This window comes from Triticum aestivum, chromosome 4D (assembly GCF_018294505.1).
Source record: "Triticum aestivum cultivar Chinese Spring chromosome 4D, IWGSC CS RefSeq v2.1, whole genome shotgun sequence".
NCBI lineage: Eukaryota > Viridiplantae > Streptophyta > Magnoliopsida > Poales > Poaceae > Triticum > Triticum aestivum.
Genome location: NC_057805.1, coordinates 45877578 through 45897015, shown reverse-complemented (window position 1 = coordinate 45897015; position 19438 = coordinate 45877578). Strand labels below are relative to the sequence as shown.

The 19438-nt window shown below is 43.3% G+C and overlaps 1 protein-coding gene across 1 annotated transcript; it reads right to left on the bottom strand.

Moving 5' to 3' along the window:
- Nucleotides 1-2724: 2724 nt before the first annotated feature.
- LOC123096643 (uncharacterized) lies at nucleotides 2725-12174 on the bottom strand. Its single transcript, XM_044518405.1, has 2 exons — nucleotides 8927-12174; nucleotides 2725-7713 (listed from the first exon to the last, which is right to left on the bottom strand). Exon 2 carries the CDS (start codon nucleotides 3574-3576, stop codon nucleotides 2725-2727), a length of 852 nt encoding a protein of 283 aa, XP_044374340.1. The 5' UTR covers nucleotides 3577-7713; nucleotides 8927-12174.
- Nucleotides 12175-19438: the final 7264 nt, after the last annotated feature.

Genomic DNA, 19438 nt, shown 5'->3' with positions numbered 1-19438 from the left:
AAAAGTTGAGGCACTATTTCTATACTTTCAGGAGGGTTGAAGGACGGAAACTATATTTTTTTCCTAAATTCAGATGTAACCAAAAGGATGATAATCCTTTTCTAATAAATTACCATAGTATAAAGCACATCACAGCTAAATGCAAAAATAGAGTAGTTGTGAACTGAAGGTTTAATTAGTCCAGACCTTACCTACTTCAATGTACCGATGCTTGTCTCTAAAAGCGGTGTTGGATGCAACCTAAATGAAGCTGGGAGGCAATTTAGGTGGCATTTCTCATAAGAAGCGGCAATTTAAGTGTTTGTGCTTATACCTGATGTTGTAACTAGTGGCGGATCCAGGACCCAGGCGGGGTGGGGGAGGAGGGGGAGGCTGGGCCTGGGGTGTGCACAATAGTTGCTTTGGTTACTGTAGCATTCTGGACCATGTAGCAACACTGTAGCATATTGTATCAGCCTGGGCCCGGGGCGTGGCCCAATCCTAGCTCCGCCCCTGATTTTAACGGTAATGAACATTTAGCGAATATATTACTATGTATGATTAACAAATATAATCACCATATGCTTTTAGGTATTGAACAACTAAAGATGAATTGTGAGGGATGTCATGAATAACAACCTGCATGACAGTGTAAGTGTTTGTCCTATTTCACACCACGTGAAGGAAGCCAAGATGATCTTTAAGGTCCAGTAACTACCAATGTTGTATACTGGCTTTCTCACTCTTAACCAGGCTAGCTAGAAATCTAGACCCAAGTAGTAAGCGTGTCTGGAGATCGGACAAATATATGTGTTTTTTTTGAACATAGGACAAATATATGTGTTAATACTACTATTAGAGAAGTGACACAATCTTCAAGATCACGGCTCAATTTTTAACTCTTTCAGGTTAAATGGCCTTTTGATGGCCTTTTGTGCGATTGGTCACAAAAGCATGGGGGCTTTGAAAAAATGCACTGCTCCGACCCTTCTGGTCGCTGACAGTGGGCCCCTGGCACAATCGTTAGCACCGTGAACCAGCGTACAGAGATTAAAAAATGCACGTACTACATCCGCGAGCGAAGTTTTTACGCCAGTTTTCTTTACTACTCCAACTGTGAGGTTGTCCCCTCTTGTTGGCTGTGTTGCGGTTGCTCCCGAGTCCGGTGTCTCCTCGTCCTACCTCCAGGTATCGTGTTGGTGTCCTCTGTGAGACGGTGAAGTTGGTGCGGTGATTGTGGTGGCACAGGTTGGTGGGCGGCATGTTGGACGGTGCACTTTTGATTGTCTGGGGTGACGGTGGTGGTTTCAGGGCTGGAGAAATCTCTGGCGGCTCGTTCGCCACTGGCGCGGCTGCGAGCCGTCCTAAGGGGCATCGGTGATATCCCTTCCCCACTGCCATTCGTGTACCGGGGGAAGCCCCAGGACTTGTCCGGGCAGCTGCGGCGTCGTCGTCGCATTCCTTCCAGAAGGTGTTGCTTGGTACGCGAGGCTTCGGAGTGCTAGGCGTATGGTGGTACTTCTCCGAAGAATGCAGCGGTTGTCAGCCATCTTCGCTTAGTTAAGCTGCCGGCCCCAGCGAGCTGGTTGTATCGGTTGGTTGTTGCTTTATAATCTAAAGCAGGGAGACCCTTTTTCTTTTTTCTTTCTCTCCTTTTTCTTTTGGGCTTGCTTGTGCTGCGGCCCCAGCGAGCTGGTTGTATCGGTTGGTTGTTGCTTTATAATCTAAAGCAGGAAGACCCTTTTTCATATACAACTGTGAGCACTAAAGTAAACATGCATAGCAAGTTCAAGCACCAGTACTGTATTTACCTCATTATGCAAGCTTCATGTGCATTTCAGTGAGGCGAACTCTTATGGTGAGCACTACACTGGGAATGCTACTACAAGTTCACTCTGTGCATTTAAAAACCGAACCGAAAAACCATACCGAAATGAAACCGCACTGAACATTTTATGGTTTTTATGGTTTCTGGTTTCTGTATGGTATGAACTTTTCATACCGATTTGAACTTTGGTTTTTATGGTATATACCAAAAACTGAACGGTTAACTGAATAAACCAAAGTAAAAAATAAATTTATATTTATTGAGATTAACAACCGTACAAGTCGTCATTTTCCTCGTACATGAGTCAAATTCACTACTAAGCACGTAAAATTTTCTGGTAACATACTCATTTTTCTCTATTTAAAATGCTAAGCACGTCCATAATCATCAACAGATGAATTAATGCATGCATATATACTTATATATATAGTTATATACTATTTTGTGTAAAATAATATGTGTTTTGAGTCATAAATTTGCAATTATTATTATGTCATTTTCAAATTCGCGTCAACTTTGGTTATTATGGTATATACCGAAACCATACCAAATAATTTGTATATACCGAAACCGAACCATATTTTAATTTTATACCGTATTTACCAAGTATTAATACCGTACAAACCGAAAAACCGAATAAACCAAACGCACAGAGTGACTACAAGTACATCAGTGATTCAGTACACGCTGGGAGGAAGTACATTTCAGTGATCCCGGTTCCCGGACATGAATTTGGCCCTTCGCTATACAGGCATCCCTATCTCTTGGCTATACAAGTGTATCTGTTTCTGCTCGGATGAACTAAACCAATGGACAAAATCCTCCGAGTGAAAAGCAAAAAAAATCGGACTAACTGCTAGTGCAGAAGGCAACCAACCAACCACAGTTGCTGTTGTTCTCGGCCGAATCTGCGTCGATCATCCGGAATCCACTGCAGTCCGGCTCACGACCCCAGGAGGTGCGTAGAAGCGATCACGGCGGGGACTTGGCGCTGCCGTCCAACTCAGATCTCCCGGCGTCCTCCTCCTCCTCCTCCTCTGATGCAGAGCCCTCGCCGTCATCGACCTCCCACCACACGGCCTCCTCGTCATCCTCGCCCTCATCGGCGTCGTCGTCGCCCTCAACCTCCGCGTCATCCTCGGCGTGAGGCAGCTCGCCAGCCTGCTCCCACCATATCTCATTGTCCTCCGCCGCAACCAAATGTGGGATCGCGGCCCGCACCTCCGCACGGCAGTCACCCCACGCCCCGACCGCCCCCGTAGAGCGTTGACAGCCCCCAATCGCTTGTGGTTCAGGATGACCCCGACCCGCGGCGGGCGTGGCTGAGTCCCGAGGATGAGCCCCGCGGCTCTCATGAAGCCGCAGGCCGACTCGACGCTCCCTCGGGCGTCCCCGGCGTGCGCCCTCGCACTCTGGAGCCCGAGGAGGGCGTGGAACGCGCCCTCGTCTCGGCCGTGAAAGTCCTGGATGGAGAGGAGCGGCGCCGCCTGGTCGTCGCTTCCTCCGGCGAGCGCTCCCTTCTCGATCTCGAGCATGTCGGCGGCGGCGACGCCGAGCGAGGCGCACAACTCGCTGAGGTCGTCGAGCGCCGCCTCGACCGTCCCCCGAGCGCTGGCACTCGTGGTGGTCGGCGCGTCGCGGCCGTGGAGCCGCTCCTGCTCGAGAGCGGCGACGCTCCGGTCAAGCCTCGAGAAGAGCCCGTCGACATCCTCCTGGACGGAGGTCAACCGGGCCCGGAGCTCCACCCGCCATGCCGCCTCCTCCGCCATCTCCCTCTCTCTCGCGCGCGCGCCCGGGGGGGTATTTGCTGGACTGAATTGGTTCGATAGGGATGCGTTTATGGCACCTGATGACTATATAGCTAGCTAGCCTGGCAGGGTGGGCCCAACAAAATCCCAATGCCGCCAGTTCTCCACTTGGCTTATGCTGCAAGGCAGATTACTCACGGCAGATGGGATACAATACAGCGGCGATGGATGGCAGCACACGGCTCTGGCAAGGCAAGTGTTGGTTGCCGTTCATGCATGCTGAAACATATTGGAAGCAGGAAATGCAACAAATCTTTTAAGGTACAGTCTCCCATCGACACAATGCAGTCAGGTCCTGGGGTTTGGTATGCCGGCAGGTAAGGAGACAGTATCACCTGATATTTTCCCGGAGATTACATCCAAAAGTGGAACAAATCTTTGAAGCGCCCCTGTACATTCTGTTCCCTGTCCTATTGTTTAGTCTGGTTATTTTGCTAACGTCAGAGCGTAAGCAGTGTTCCAGCTATATATTAAGTTAAAAAAAACGAGTGTCTATATTACAATTCACTGAAATTGAACTGGCCTTCAATCAAATATGCCAACCAGTAACAATCTGACACCTATCTGTATGTATGTCACATGTCCAACGGGCAAAAACTTTGACTGAAAATAAAGAGACATTCAATCAATTTTATCAGGCACTACAAATGTGACACATGTTTGTATGACCTGTGCGCTCTATCCATGAGTAAGCAACGCAAGGGCCCAAAAAGCAACACTGCCAGGTCACTACTCACAACCTTCTCTAGATTATTGACATTTTTGTTCTTCTTCACACACTTTTGGAAGAGAACACGAAATTCTCATGGCATCATCAAAGATCTCAAGTTGATACTTGTGGAAGAAACTCCTGAACACAAACATACTGTAAATTCATCATTAGGCTGCTGTAAAATCATCATCAACCTGCTGTAAAATGATCAACAAATACTGTAAATTCATCAAAAGACCAGCAAATTCATCATGTGGCTGCTGTAAATTTATCAACAAGCTACTGTAAATTAATCATCACATACTGAAAATTTCATCATCATTAAGCTTTACAGTTACACTTTAAATTGCAGCTACTTTTGTATTTACAATGGCTTCAGTTGAAATTTACAGTGAACCTCTATAGCGTATCACATATTCAGTTTCGATGAATTTACAATGCTCATTTTACTAAAATTACAGTCACTACAGCCAAATTACAACAAAGATATTGGAACTTCAGTAAAAATAAAGAGAAACCAGAAACAATGTGTGATTTATGATCAGATAAGAAAGAGGAAGAGGATGGAGGAAGGAGAGAGAATAGTTGCACAGGCAGAAAACTAGTCAGATCAAGAAGAAAACATGATCAGAAAGTTGTGGATCAACTGTGAAAATGCTCAAACAAAAAGTCTAGGAACAAAAAACTGTATTCCAGAAACTCACTGTTACAAATTCCTGTGACTTGAAGTTTGAATTACTGTGAAGTTTAATTGAAATTACAAAGAAGTTCACACTGAAACTAATGTTCACAAAATAGACTGAAAAAATCAGGCTATGCACTGATACTAATTGGCGTTCGAACTATGGAAATCTTCTTAGATGCTACAGAAAAGATAGAAGAACCAAGCAACACAGTGTAGGGTCAAGAGACTAAGGGGGGAAAGATGTTCATATAAATCAATTGGGAAATGATCAAACAAAAATTCAAGGAACAAAAGACAGAATTTCAGAAACTTTGGCACTATACAAGAGCTCAAATTACCGTGACTTCTCGATCAACTTGCTGTGAGCTTCTCTTTGCAATTACTGTGACTATAATATTTACGGCATCCTGGCTTGTTAATTACAAGTTAGATTACAATGTAATTCAGAAACATAGGCACTGTACGAATGTCCAAAATAAACAGTACAAAACTTGAAAGACTAGACTGGAAAAGACACCAAGAACTATGGTTGAAAAAAATACTGTAGTTCTGTAAGACAATTACTATCGAAAATCTTGTAAAAAATTCAGGCATGCATAGTCCACGCTTTACTGCATTCGGGCTTATTACATTTTACAAATGAAATTATTTCATGGGTAGTTCCTATTGTTCTAGAATCAAGTTGCATTTTAGTAGACAAAAAGAATACACTAAACTGCTTACGCTACTATCACTGAATATAAACAGTAAGAGAAAATATACACTCACAAGCAACATAAATTATGGAGGCGATCAACTAAAATTTCAAAGGCAGGCCTACAGTAAATGGAAATGGAATACACTGGCAAGCAACATAAATTACAATGGCAGACAACTTAAAAAACAAAAAGGAAACACAACTAACATGAAAATAGCTCGCTAGAAACCTACTTTCTTTCTTGCTGCCAATGCACACTGGAGGAGCAGGGTTATATGTTGCCTGCCTTTGTAACTTGAGATGGGCATGCAACTCAGAATGGCGAAGCATTCATCAATGAAGAAATCACATTAGCACATTCATCAAGAAAACAGAATACTAACAAGAAGATTACATAACTAAACCAGGCTAATTACAGGAAAAATCACTATAGATTACAATAGTAAACCCGCGGAAAATAACTATGTAATTACATTTAAATTACAATGCTAAACCACTGGAAATACATTAATAAGCAAGATGAGAATACAGTGCATTTCGCACTGAAGATACAGAGGCAGATGCAAACGGCATGAAAATTAAAAATTACTCCCTCTGTAAACTAATATAAGAGTGTTTAGATCACTATTTTAGTGATCACTATTTTAGTGATCTAAACACTCTTATATTAGTTTACGGAGGGAGTACTAGAAGAGCAAGATATAATTTACACTAAAAAGGCAACAGAGATTACAGTGGGAAACAACTTAAAATTACATTGCAAATCAACTTAAATTAAAGTCGAAATCAACTAAAAACCAATGAATTATACTGGCAAGCAAGATAATTACAAAGGCATGCATCTTATATTACAGTAGTAATCCAGGAAAAAAATGGAAATTACAAATACAAAAACAGAGCTAAAAAGAGAAATTACAATCAAAACCAATAGAGATTACAGTAGAAAATTCAGTAGAATTACAGTGCTTATCAAATAAAACTTACAAAAACCAATAGACATTACAATAGTAAACCACTAGAATTACAGTAGCAAACCACTAGAATTACATTGCTGATCAATAGAGATTACAGTGGGGATTACATTTGAAATACAGTTCTAGATGACTGGAATTATAGTGTTAGATAAGCCAAAATTATTGTGCTTATCAAGTTAGAATATTTCTATTCGCACTGTAAAAAGTCCTTAAGATGCTGTACTAGAAGAGAAATTGTTTTTACAATAGTTGCATATACACTGTAAATAGACAATAAGGAGACTGTAAAATAGAAAACAAAGCTTAATGCATATATCATGTTAAAAAATTGTATTACCCAACAAATAGTGAAAAAGTCATAGAAATTACAGCGGCATAGACACTGTAAAAAGACCTTAAGATGACTGTAAATAGAAGAGAAATTCACAATTACACTGCAGGCATAACAAACTAAGGCTAGACAGCAAACTTAACTACAAACTGAATGAAATGAACACCCTCTAAACACAAGAACAACAATTGCACCAACATAGGATTAGAGACCAATATACCAGTAAGTTACTACTAGTCACACCCAACAAAATCATTTCTATCAATTAGGAAACGAGACCGGGCAATCACTGACATAACAAACTATGTCATATCTATCATTAGAACATAAATCCAGACTCAATCCAACACAACAGGAAGCAATCCGCTAGCAACCTGAATGCACGATACACAGCTAAATCAAGCGCACGGACAACACAACCACATACATCATACCTGTGGGGACCTATCACAGCTAAATGCAACTAACAAGAGGGAATAAACAATAGATTTGAGCGCCAAACACATAACACACATCGATAGAAACACATCTGAGAAGCGACCAACACATGAAGCATCCTCGAACAGACGGGAGAGATGCAGCAGGGAGAGGGCGGGGAGGGGGAGCCGGCGGCGAGGGGGGGGCCTTCCAAATCGCCATGCCTCCCTCTCTCTCAGCTCTGGTTGACTGGCTGAAAATGAGAAAGGGGAAGGGGAGGACCTACAGAATAGAGTAGAGAAAAAGAAAAAAATCAAAAAGGACTCTGATGAGGAAATAACAGGGCGTCCCGAATTTTTGGCGGGCCCGATAACAAACAAGCTGGCGGAGGCATGGAAAAACCACGAATCTCAGCACAGATATTGTACGGCAGGAAAAACGAATTGTTTTCAACCGGCTGTAAATTAGCGATTCTGATAAAAAATTATAGTAGTACTGTAAATTATAGAAGCTATAGGACAGTAAATCCATCATCAGGTTACTGTAAATTCGTCATCAATTAACTATAATTTACTACAAAAACAGAAAAACAGACTTCTATGAGTACTATAGGATAGTAAAATCCATCATAGCGATACAAAAAAATCTAGTAACTACAGGGCAATTATTCCATCGTCATGGTACTGTAAATTCATCATGAAGAAACTGTAAATGTAAACACAAACTTTTAGGAGCCACTGTAAACTGGACAGTATTACCCATTAGTAAAAAATAAACAAAATAAATTTCTAACGGACCAACGAAATGACTTCTTCACTACTTCACTCAACATACATAGACAAACACTCAGAAAAATATATCACTTCACTTGAATGACTTCACCAAACATACATAGACAAACAAGTTGCAAAAAATACAGGGGACAATGAGGTGCTTCAGTTGCATGACTTCACCAAACATACATGGAAAAACAAAATAAATTTCTACTGCATGTAGGGGCTTGATCCCACCCAACATACAGAGACAGAAAGTCAACATGTGCATCATTCAAGGCAGCCAAACATTGCAAAGGACATGGAATTTATGTACACTGAAGATGATGCTTTTCTCAATGTAAGTAAAAAAGCAATTACTTTTTGACAAGGATCAGATAACTGAACAATTTGTTGTTGTTACGTAACCTATGAACTAACTCTCTGCAGGGTACTTGTTCATTCACTCAGTTGCTCCAGTCAGGCATCTACTTTGAGGTAAATACATAGAGTGCATGCAAAGCTGAACTACATGGTACATTACACACGTCAGACAAAAAATTGCATCGACTTCCTTGCTTGAAACAGGAACAGTTCACAGAAAATAACTTAGTCAACTACCAGGATGGACAACATGCTACAGAAAATCAGTTCGATGATACAGGACTGTACAACCCTTACAACAATGTACAATAAGGCAACAAGCTACAGAAAGCTTCTTTAATTTATTTTAAGGAACTAACCTTCTACCATGTTTGCAGGTCCCGCAACTAACACAAGGAGATGAAGCGAGTATTGATCCAGCTTCTTCAAATCCCTGGGAAGTAGGACTTTTTGACAACCTAAGCTTGGACAAGGTAATTGAGAAACATCAAGTAGAGAAACTAAAATGTAAACATATAATCAGATAGCATCAGCAACAAACATTCATTGACAAATAAATAAATAAAAAGCATACACTTGTTATAGGTAGCTGAAGATGAAGGATCCATCATGTTACATGGAAATTCATACACTTCAGACAATGTGCCACATGTGGAACACGCAGAGAGTAATAATGAAACTGAGAATAGCATGGATAACCATCAGTTACAGCAGACTGAAAAGGAAGATGAGTATTTAATGAAGAGGTTATTGAGAATTTCTTGGAAAATGAAAATACTGTAGCACAAGAAGGAAATGTCATGAACACTGAGAGCGTTATAAAGCCACACCTGGCATGGAGTTCAAGACAAGAGAAGAAGGGCAGGAATTCTTCAACTTCTATTCGAGTGTCGCTGGATTTTCAGTCACTACTGTTGCAGCATCGAGAACAACAAACAAGAAAAACACTACTATACAAGAATCACGGTGAAGTGTAACAAACATGGCAAAACAAAAGAAGTAGAAAGCGAAAGTATAGTGCCTATTAGGAGGACAACAGTTAGAGCAAAATCAGAGTGCAACGTAGTGATGGTGTTCTCAGCAAGAGGTGGCCTCTGGAAAATTCACTATCAGCTCACTGTAAAAAACAGCAGTCACAAACTTTTAGGAACTACTGAAATTTACAGAAGCTATAGGACCGTAAATCCATCATCAATGTATTACAAATGAAACATCAGGAAACTGTAATATACATTCATACAAATTCATGTGATCAAGCATTCTATATCAACTAACTGTACAAACAACAATGGCACTATATGGAGCTACTATAAATTACAGAATCTAGAGGACAGTAAAATCCACCATCGGTATACTATAAATTCAACATAAGAGTACTGTAAATATGCATTCAGACTAATTCATGTGATCAAGCATTCTATATAGCTCACTGTACAAACAACAGTCACAAACTTTGTGGAGCTACTGTAAATTACAAAAGCTACAAGACAGTAAATCCAACATCAGCATCTTGTAAATTCAACATCAAGGTACTGTAAATTCAACAGTCACAAACGTTTCCTGTCTCCATAGACCAAGTAGAGAGCCCCTACTGCCCACAGTTAATCAATCTCATTATAACCCTCCAACAACTTTCTATAGAGACTTTGATGCCCATACCAAGATAATAGGGAATATGGTCTTGGACTCTTGGTGATTCAGTACGTACAATCGTGCAGCTTGAAAAGAAATGAAGATGAAGAGATGACTAATAGCTTTGTAGCACAAACGAAACCATATTTGTTTTCCTGTTCTACTTGTAACTACAGCCCAAGCAGTATAGCTACCCTGCGGTGCCATGCTCTTTCCAGGCATTAACAAATAGACTTCAGATCAAAGCTACAAGCCAGTCATTTATCTCCTGATCAACTAGAACAGAAACATCCAGCCCTGCAAAAAAAAAACAGAAACATCCAAATAGCTGTATTAAGTTGTTTGACACCATTTCTGGCTGGTGCCTTGCGTGAACGACTGCAGGTACGGGTTGTCAGCGACAGGAAGCAGATGAGGCCTTGCCCAGTGATGGGATCAGCAGCAATCCGGCGTGCGGAGGCAGCAAGCATGGCTCCTAATCACCAGTGAGCCAGGCATGCCGATAGTAGTAGTAGATGTTCAGGTGATATATCATCTACTAGTTGTCATTCCTTGAGATATCGAATTATCACTATGGCAGCAAGCAGGCTGATGGCACATGGAGGGAAAAACTCAAAAAGGGGCCCTTAGTACCCTAGAGAACAAGGCAGACATGGCACCACGGTAGCACCGCCATGTTTAAGCTTGCATCAGAGGAAGAACGTCATATTACAGAAAAACAAAGAAAGTTAGGTACCCCAACAAAAACCAGATATACTACCTTAAGAATACCAGATACAGATTGAACAATTTATAACAGGCTAAATAAATATAATCAAGGTAGATATCCCAAGCCCAACAGAAACCAGCTATAGGGCCTACGAAAAATGACATGATGAATTTGAGACAAGAAAATATGCTTTGCACAATATTCAAATAAAATTGCAAAGCAGTATATAATGCAATTAGGGTTATCAGGTTATGCAATTTACTTTTCAGCTGTCTTGTTTACTCATCTACAATGTTGTGTGATATATGGTCGCAATAAAAGTAACACATGCACTGCAAAATAATGAACAAGTTCAGTGCAACTTCGTACGTCCAGAATAGATATCTATTAGCAATATTCAAAGAGCAAGCAATACTTAAGGATACGCAAGAACAAGAACAAAGACTGCCGCTACCCGAAAATACCTAGAGATGCCAAAACTGAGAGCAGTTGCAATTGCACATTAGCAGCATTGTCCTTGCATTCCTGAATTTGTGCAACTAATTAGAAAAGGAAGTGCCATTTCTCGATGTTCAGCTGATATGTCATGTACTAGCTGTCGTTGTATTCCTTGAGATACCAAAATCTCAGTCACCTTTTATGTCACCAAATCCAATATATTGGCTCTTAATCTGCATCAACTTACAACTATACAAATCATGTCTGGGAGGAAACATGCAAGGGTGGGGGAGCAGCTAGGAACAATTTTCATGGAGCGCAGACAAAGAGCAGCCAGAAATAAACAACAATCACAATCACAAGTTGACATCCTATAACAAATCTTGACAAGCACTGGCAGCTATCAGGAGCAGGAATCACGGCAAACACTAGCAGAGGCAACAAAAGCAGCAGCAGCTCGCGCCAGCAGTAGCCTGTAGCTAGAAGCAGCACCCAAGCACAAGCAACATCACACTGCACAACAGCAATTAGACAAGAAAAGCAACGGCAAGCACAGGCAATAAGGGGCCAGCCACCGTAACGGCCATCTGCCCGCGCAGGCTTTGCAGTTTATCCACCAAGAAGCAGATCCCCATGTCGTTGTTCCTCTGCAGGCCCAGATCTGCGCAGGGGGAGATTGGGAGGTGGTGGCGGGCCCAGGCAGGGGATGGGCGGGCGAACGAAGTGGAGGGCCGCTGCTCCTGGAGGAAGCGGCGGACCTGAGGGAGGACGACGAACTCCTCATACAGGAAGCGGCGGCGGCGGCGCTGGAGACGACCGAGGCCAAGTCGGTGGGCGGCGGAGACGGGAGATGACGTGGAAGGTCCACGGAGTGGTAGTGAGAGGAGGAGGCCACGGCGGACGGGGGTCGGCGGTGGAGGCCATGGGGTGGGTTGGGGCGGGGGGCGTCGGAGGTGGAGAAGAGGCGGCAGGGGATGCGTTGCCCAGCTGCACGCTGTGGGGTCCACCTATAGGCCTATAAAATAAGTGCTACCATTTCCACCACCGCCACAAGCCCACAACCCAAAACTTTCAAACCAACCGCAATCCCGCAGTTGCGCGAGGAGGAGAGAGAGGAGTCCCGGGGAAGAGAGAGAGAGAGAGAGCGGCAGAAGCCATGGCGGAGCCGGAGCCGGAGCCCGCATGGCGCGCGCAGCTCCGGGAGGAGCTGCACGCCCTCCTCGTCCGCATCGACACCGAGCTCGTCCAGGTGATCGAGCTCCCCATCTCCGACCTCGAGGACGCTCGTTCCCTCGCGAGGATGAAGGCGGCGTACGACCAGATCACCAGGCGCTCCGAGGTCGTCACCGAGCTCCGGGCCGCCATGGTCTCCGCCGAGGGCCATGCGCTGATGGGAGGGAGCGCTGACCCCGCCGTGCCCCTCGCGTCGATCGACGAGCTCCAAGGTGTCGATGAGGGCGCGTGGAGCACTCTCGTGGAGCTTCGCGCCGCCAGGACGCACGCCGACGACACGCTCGCCCTCGTCGACTCGACCGCGGCCTTCCTCAGGTCGGGGATGCTCGTCCTCACCTCCCAGCCCCGTCCTCCCCGCGCCGAGTTCGTCCTCAACGAGAAGCGCCGCCGCGCCTGCGACGCCCTCCTCGCGGCGGCGGACGAGGCCAACAACATCCGCCGCAGCGTTGGGGCCGCGATCGACTTCATCCTTCCACCGGAGGAGGAGGACCCGGAGGTTTGGTGGGAGATCGCGCAGGACGAGGAGGCTGGTGCCGCGGGAGACGACGACGACGACGATCCTGCCACTGTAGAAAAGAGGGCTTAGTAGCCCCGGTTCAGTCACTGATGTAAGCATCGGTCCCAGTTCGTGCGGCCAGGGGCCTGCCGGGCCTCGTGGGGCATTGGTCCCGGTTCGTCCGGACCCTTTGGTCCCGGTTGGTGGGATAAACCGGGATCAATGGGCCACGCTCCTGGCCCATCACCCTTTAGTCCCGGTTCATATCATAAACCGGGACTAAAGGGCTGGTCCTAGTTGCGGCCAGTGTTTAGTCCCATCTCGCCAACCGAAGGGCGCTCACACCAGTTTATAAGCCCGTCCCTCTATGCCTTGTTGAGCTTCTTTTAAAGTGAAAATAAATGCCCTTATACAGGAAATTTCACCTAAATTCACAGTAAATTGAAATTTACTGTGAATTTAAGTTTAATTTTCTCTATAAGCGCATCTATGTTCATTTTTTATATTTATAAAATAAACCTTAATAAAATAAATAAAACTAAATAAACCTTAATAAAATAAAATAAAATAAACTATATTAACTACAATAAATAAACCTTAATAAATTAAGTAAAAATAGCAGCAGTAAAATAAATAAAAATAAAATAATTAAAGTAAAATACATAAGTAATTAGAAATAAAATAAATAAGTTTTTGTTGTAAGTAGAAACAAAAGAAAACAAATAAAGCAAAAGAGAAAGAAAAAAACGCGTCCCTCTCTGCCTTGTTGAGCTCCTCTCAGAATGAAAATAGATGCCCTTATACAGGGAATTTGGCCTAAATTCACAGTGAGTTTCTCTGAAATTCATAGAAATTTATTATGAATCTAGGTTGAATTTTCTCTATAAGCGCATCTATGCTCATTTTTTTATGTTGGGGTTGGCGATCTTTACAGACTTTTTGTATGTTGAATATATACACCATTCAAAATCAGTCTCTGCTTTGAATGGTGCATTTTGAACACACAAAAAGTCAGGAGTTCAAATAAATTTAAAAAAATAAAATCCCTTTGTAACAGACGAGTTTCCGTATGAAATCCTGATACTTTGAAAGAGATTGTCCGTTTTGTACACGAAGTGCATCCAGTTTTTGCCGTAACCCTCTCAACTTTCTTGCACATGCTATGTGGATGAAATGATGATATCATGCCAACTTTCAACCTTTTCAGAGTTCATTTGAAATGTTTTTCAATTTTAGAGTCTTATAGCTCAAAATAATTAGTAAATGCATGAAAAATAACAAATGAAGTCAGAAAGGATTGAAAAATGATGATGTGGCTTTGAATGGTGCATTTTGAACACACAAAAAGTCAGGAGTTCAAATAAGTTTTAAAAAATGAAATCCCTTTGTAACAGACGAGTTTCCGGATGAAATCCTGATACTTTGAAAGAGATTGTCCGTTTTGTACACGAAGTGCATCCAGTTTTTGCCGTAACCCTCTCAACTTTCTTGCACATGCTATGTGGATGAAATGATGATATCATGCCAACTTTCAACCTTTTCAGAGTTCATTTGAAATGCTTTTCAATTTTAGGGTCTTATAGCTCAAAATAATTAGTAAATGCATGAAAAATAACAAATGAAGTCAGAAAGGATTGAAAAATGATGATGTGGCTTTGAATGATGCATTTTGAACACACAAAAAGTCAGGAGTTCAAATAAGTTTTAAAAAATGAAATCCCTTTGTAACAGACGAGTTTCCGTATAAAATTTAAACTATTCAAATTTGGAAACTAATGGAGTAACAGAAAGTTTATAATTATTCTGAGCTAAAAGCAAAAAGAATAAAAAATAAAGCAAAAATCAAAAGAAAATAAATAATTCAAAAAACAAAAAAATACTGGAAAAAATAAAAAAATGCCGCCTAATGGGCCACACGGCCTGCATACGACTAGAAACCCATCTGCACATGGGCCAGGATGCAGGCCCGCAGGCCCAATAGGCCCAACATGGCAGTGACAAAGGTAGGCATGTAATGCCTGCATATTAGAGAGGAGCTCAGCACCTGAGCTGCAACGTAGCTTATAAACAGGTGTTGAGCTCTCTCAGCTAGCGAGGTGGGACTAAACTTCCCACCGCACCGCGCCAGCACATTAGTCCCGGTTGGTGCCTCCAACCGGAACCAATGCTCCCCTTTGGTCCCGGTTGGTGCCACTAACCGGGACCAAAGCCCTCTGCTTCCCGCCCTTTGCGCTGGTGAAAAGAGGCCTTTGGTCCTGGTTGGTGGCACCAACCGGGACCAAAGGGTGGGCATTGGTTCCGGTTTGTGCCTTGAACCGGGACCAAAGCTTTTGCTATATAAGCCAGCACTTAGGAAATTTTCAGATTTCCATCACCAGTTTCCCCCCGCCCGACGACGCCGCGAGCTCGATCTACGCCGCCAGGCTGCCCCGCCGCCGTCGCCGTCGCCCGTGCCCCCGAGCCCACGCCATCGCCCGTCGCCGTCGTCCTCCGCCCCCCGCCGCCGTCGCCGTCGGCCTCCGCCGCGCGCCCCCGAGCCGTCGCCCGTATGTCACCGTCGCCCTCCGCCCCGGCCCGCCGCGGTCGCCGTCGCCCTCCGCCACCCACGCCGTCGCCCTCCGACGCCCGATGGCCGCCGCCACGCCACGTGATGGAATTTTTTTTCATATAATTTCTATTATTTTTTTGTTCATTGCATTTTTTCATATATATAGTGTATATATATATATGTATGTGGTAACTATATGATGAATGGATGTGGCTATGTATGTATGAATATAATGTTCATACAATTTTATAGAACTATGTATGTATGAATATAATGTAGCTATATGATTTTAGGTTAGTGCTTATTAGTAGTTGAACTAGCTAGTTGATTTAATAAAACTATTTTATTAAATTTTACTATATATAGAAGTAGTTTATTTTTAGTAAGAACTACTTTATTTTATATATTTATAGTAAGTGCTTATATTAGTAGTTGAACTAGTTGATTAATTAATAAAACTACTTTATTTTATTTATAGTAAGTGCTTAATTAGTAGTTGAACTAGTTGATTTAACAAAACTAGTTTATTTTACTATATAAGTAGTTTATTTTTAGCAAGGAAATTAATAGAACTAGTTTTTTTTAGTTAAAGCAATTATTCCCGCATCGACGTCGACGATGCCTATCCCGCATCCTCGTAGTCGACTCGGCGGAGGAGGCCGGCTTGATCAGAGGGGCCATGTCCGGGACTGGGCTCCGCCGGGCTGGTTTTGGGAGGTGCTACCTTCCGGTGGGCGTAGGTTGGTGAGGAACCAGCCCGTCGTTGACCCGATCCTTGTTTGGTGGCGCTCGCGTGGGCCAGTGACGGTGCCGAGTCTTCCGGACACCGCGGAGGTGGTACGTCACCGTGTCAGCGAGGAGGACCAGCACGTCCGTCGCTACATGGTTGCGTTGGAGGGCAGGTTCGACAATACCTGGAAGGTTCTTCAGGGATCTCACTGGAGCTATGATCCTGTGATGGTTCCGTCCCTTTGGGTGTCCACCGCCCGCGCCGATACCCGTCGGGCGCTACTGTTCTAGCTGTACTAGCGATGCTATATGTATGATAGTATTCGAGGTGTATTAGTGATAATATTCGACGATGTACGGACGCATGGAGATGATGTAGTTTTGCTTATAATTGAATGCATCCTAATTTGAATACTACTTTATTTTGTGAATTGATTTTGCTTATTGAATGCTCAAAGTGGAAAACTACTCCGATCCTACTTTGAATGCTAAAATTGGAGAGCACTATGATTAGTTGATAGCTTATAGGTTTTTTGTTTTCGCAGAAATCTAGGAGCCCCCGGCCCCTCCATCATCCCCGCCGTCGTCCCCGTCACAGCCCCCTCCGACATCGAGGTGAGACCAGCCAAATCCTCTTTTAGAAAGATAATTAAACGATATTTCGGGTTGACTGTAAGTCTGTCGAGTCTCCACCATATATGAGAGGACGAAGAATCCCGACTGTTGTCGTGGGGGTAGCTTCTCCTTCGTTCCCGTGTGCTAGACAATTTGGTGTAATGCACTCGAGAACGAAAGGAGGAGCTACCATCACCGACGGTCGCAAATGTCAGAGAGGAATCAGTGAGGGAGAGTTCCACCATATATATATGAGAGGACGAAGAATCCCGACTGTTGTCGTGGGGGTCGCTTCTCCTTTGTTCCCGTGTGCTAGACATTTTGGTGTAATGCACACGGGGACAAAGGGAGGAGCGACCATCACCAACGGTCGAATGTATACACCACGTGAGCTGAGAGTTTTCAAGAAAAGACTCGACAAACCGATAGTCAGCCCGTGATGAATAATAATGATCTAACTTAGGTTTTTTAGTACATATATTTAATTGTAGATGTTTAATATTTGAATTATGAACATAGGAAATGTCGTACTCGGACGACGAAAGTCTCCTGGGGGAGTGCGACTGGTGCCACGACGACCGAGGTCAGTGCGACAGGCCTCACCTGGACGAAGATCGGCGCTTCAATATTAAGCTGGAGGAGACCTTCGATGTTGAAACGGTACGCAACGATGACAAGTGTTATTTTTTCGTAATTAAGCACGAATTCAACTATTTCAACGTGTACTTTTCATATTTTACAATTCGGCTAGCTTATCCCATGCCATGCAAGACGCTACGTCTTGGAGAGGATGGGTTTTGAAGACCATGAAAGTATGGAAACAAAGAAAATTCACCTAAGGACCCATCATGATATAGATTTTGAAGTAAAGCTGTATAATTCTGAGAGCGTAACCCATTTTGGTTGCAAAAATTGGGAAGCATTTTGCAAGATGTATGGTTTTGATGAGGGTATGCTTGTCACCATGGATCTTGGTGATCCTGACATTGAGCAAGACAATATGGACATTTGGGTCCTTGTTGATACGCCTCCAATTCTACCGCTATGTGAGTTTCTCAAACATAGTTATTAGCTAATTTATATTGTTCATTTCAAAATAGTTGACAGCTTATTTTCAATGTGCGGAACATGGTAGACAGAACCTACTACACCGATGGCTCTGAGTTAACTTATAAGGAGAAAACTCATCTGGTCGGATTTTGTACTGATATTGAGAATTACAATATCTACAATCAAACTCCTCAACATTATGGTCAATACGTGCCACTAGTGCACGTGTTGAACTACGGTAACTACTATGGAGATACCCTGGTAAGATTTCTTACTATTACGACATCCGTGCATATTTTGCATAGTTCTAAAACTAGTACATCATTGCTAACTATGAAGTTATTACTATGTTTTTCAACAGATAATCCCAGAGGATTGTGTGCCTCATTTGATGTATCAGAATGGTAGGCTTGATGTTTTGAATATACAACCAGGTCATCCTACGAATCTCAACTGTCCATACCGGATTTCTAAAAGAAGTGGAGACATGCAAATCAAAGAATGGAAAAAATGTATGGACAGTCGCAAGGAGGTTCTTGGAAGCAAAAGGAAGCGACGCGCAAGAATTGGAGACAGGATGATCTCCATTCTCCATAACGGAGAGTCAGGGTCTATATTGTTTTATGCTATTTTACCTTAAAGAGGGTATTCCGGTCCTACCTAATACTGATGATCATGTGCTAAGAACAATTAAGTAGGGTTGGTTCGATGACTGTGAGGATGATGATCGTATGACTTGTTATTAATAACGAGTAGAAGTTGTATGATGATGATTAGTAGGACTTGTTATTATATATGATGATGCATGATGCGCGCATGAAGAGTTATTATATATCAGCTTTGGTCCCGGTTCAAGGCACAAACCGGAACCAATGCCCACCCTTTGGTCCCGGTTGGTGCCACCAACCGGGACCAATGGCCTCTTTTCACCAGCGCAAAGGGCGGGAAGCAGAGGGCTTTGGTCCCGGTTGGTGGCACCAACCGGGACCAAAGGGGAGCATTGGTTCCGTTTGGAGGCACCAACCGGGACTAATGTGCTGGCGCGGTGCGGTGGGAAGTTTAGTCCCACCTCGCTAGCTGAGAGAGCTCAGCACCTGTTTATAAGCTGCGTTGCAGCTCAGGTGCTGAGCTCCTCTCTAATATGCAAGCATTACATGCCTACCTTTGTCACTGCCATGTTGGGCCTATTGGGCCTGCGGGCCTGCATCCTGGCCCATGTGCAGATGGGTTTCTAGTCGTATGCATGCCGTGTGGCCCATTAGGCGGCATTTTTTTATTTTTTCCAGTATTTTTTTTGTTTTTTGAATTATTTATTTTCTTTTGATTTTTGCTTTATTTTTTATTCTTTTTGCTTTTAGCTCAGAATAATTATAAACTTTCTGTTACTCCATTAGTTTCCAAATTTGAATAGTTTAAATTTT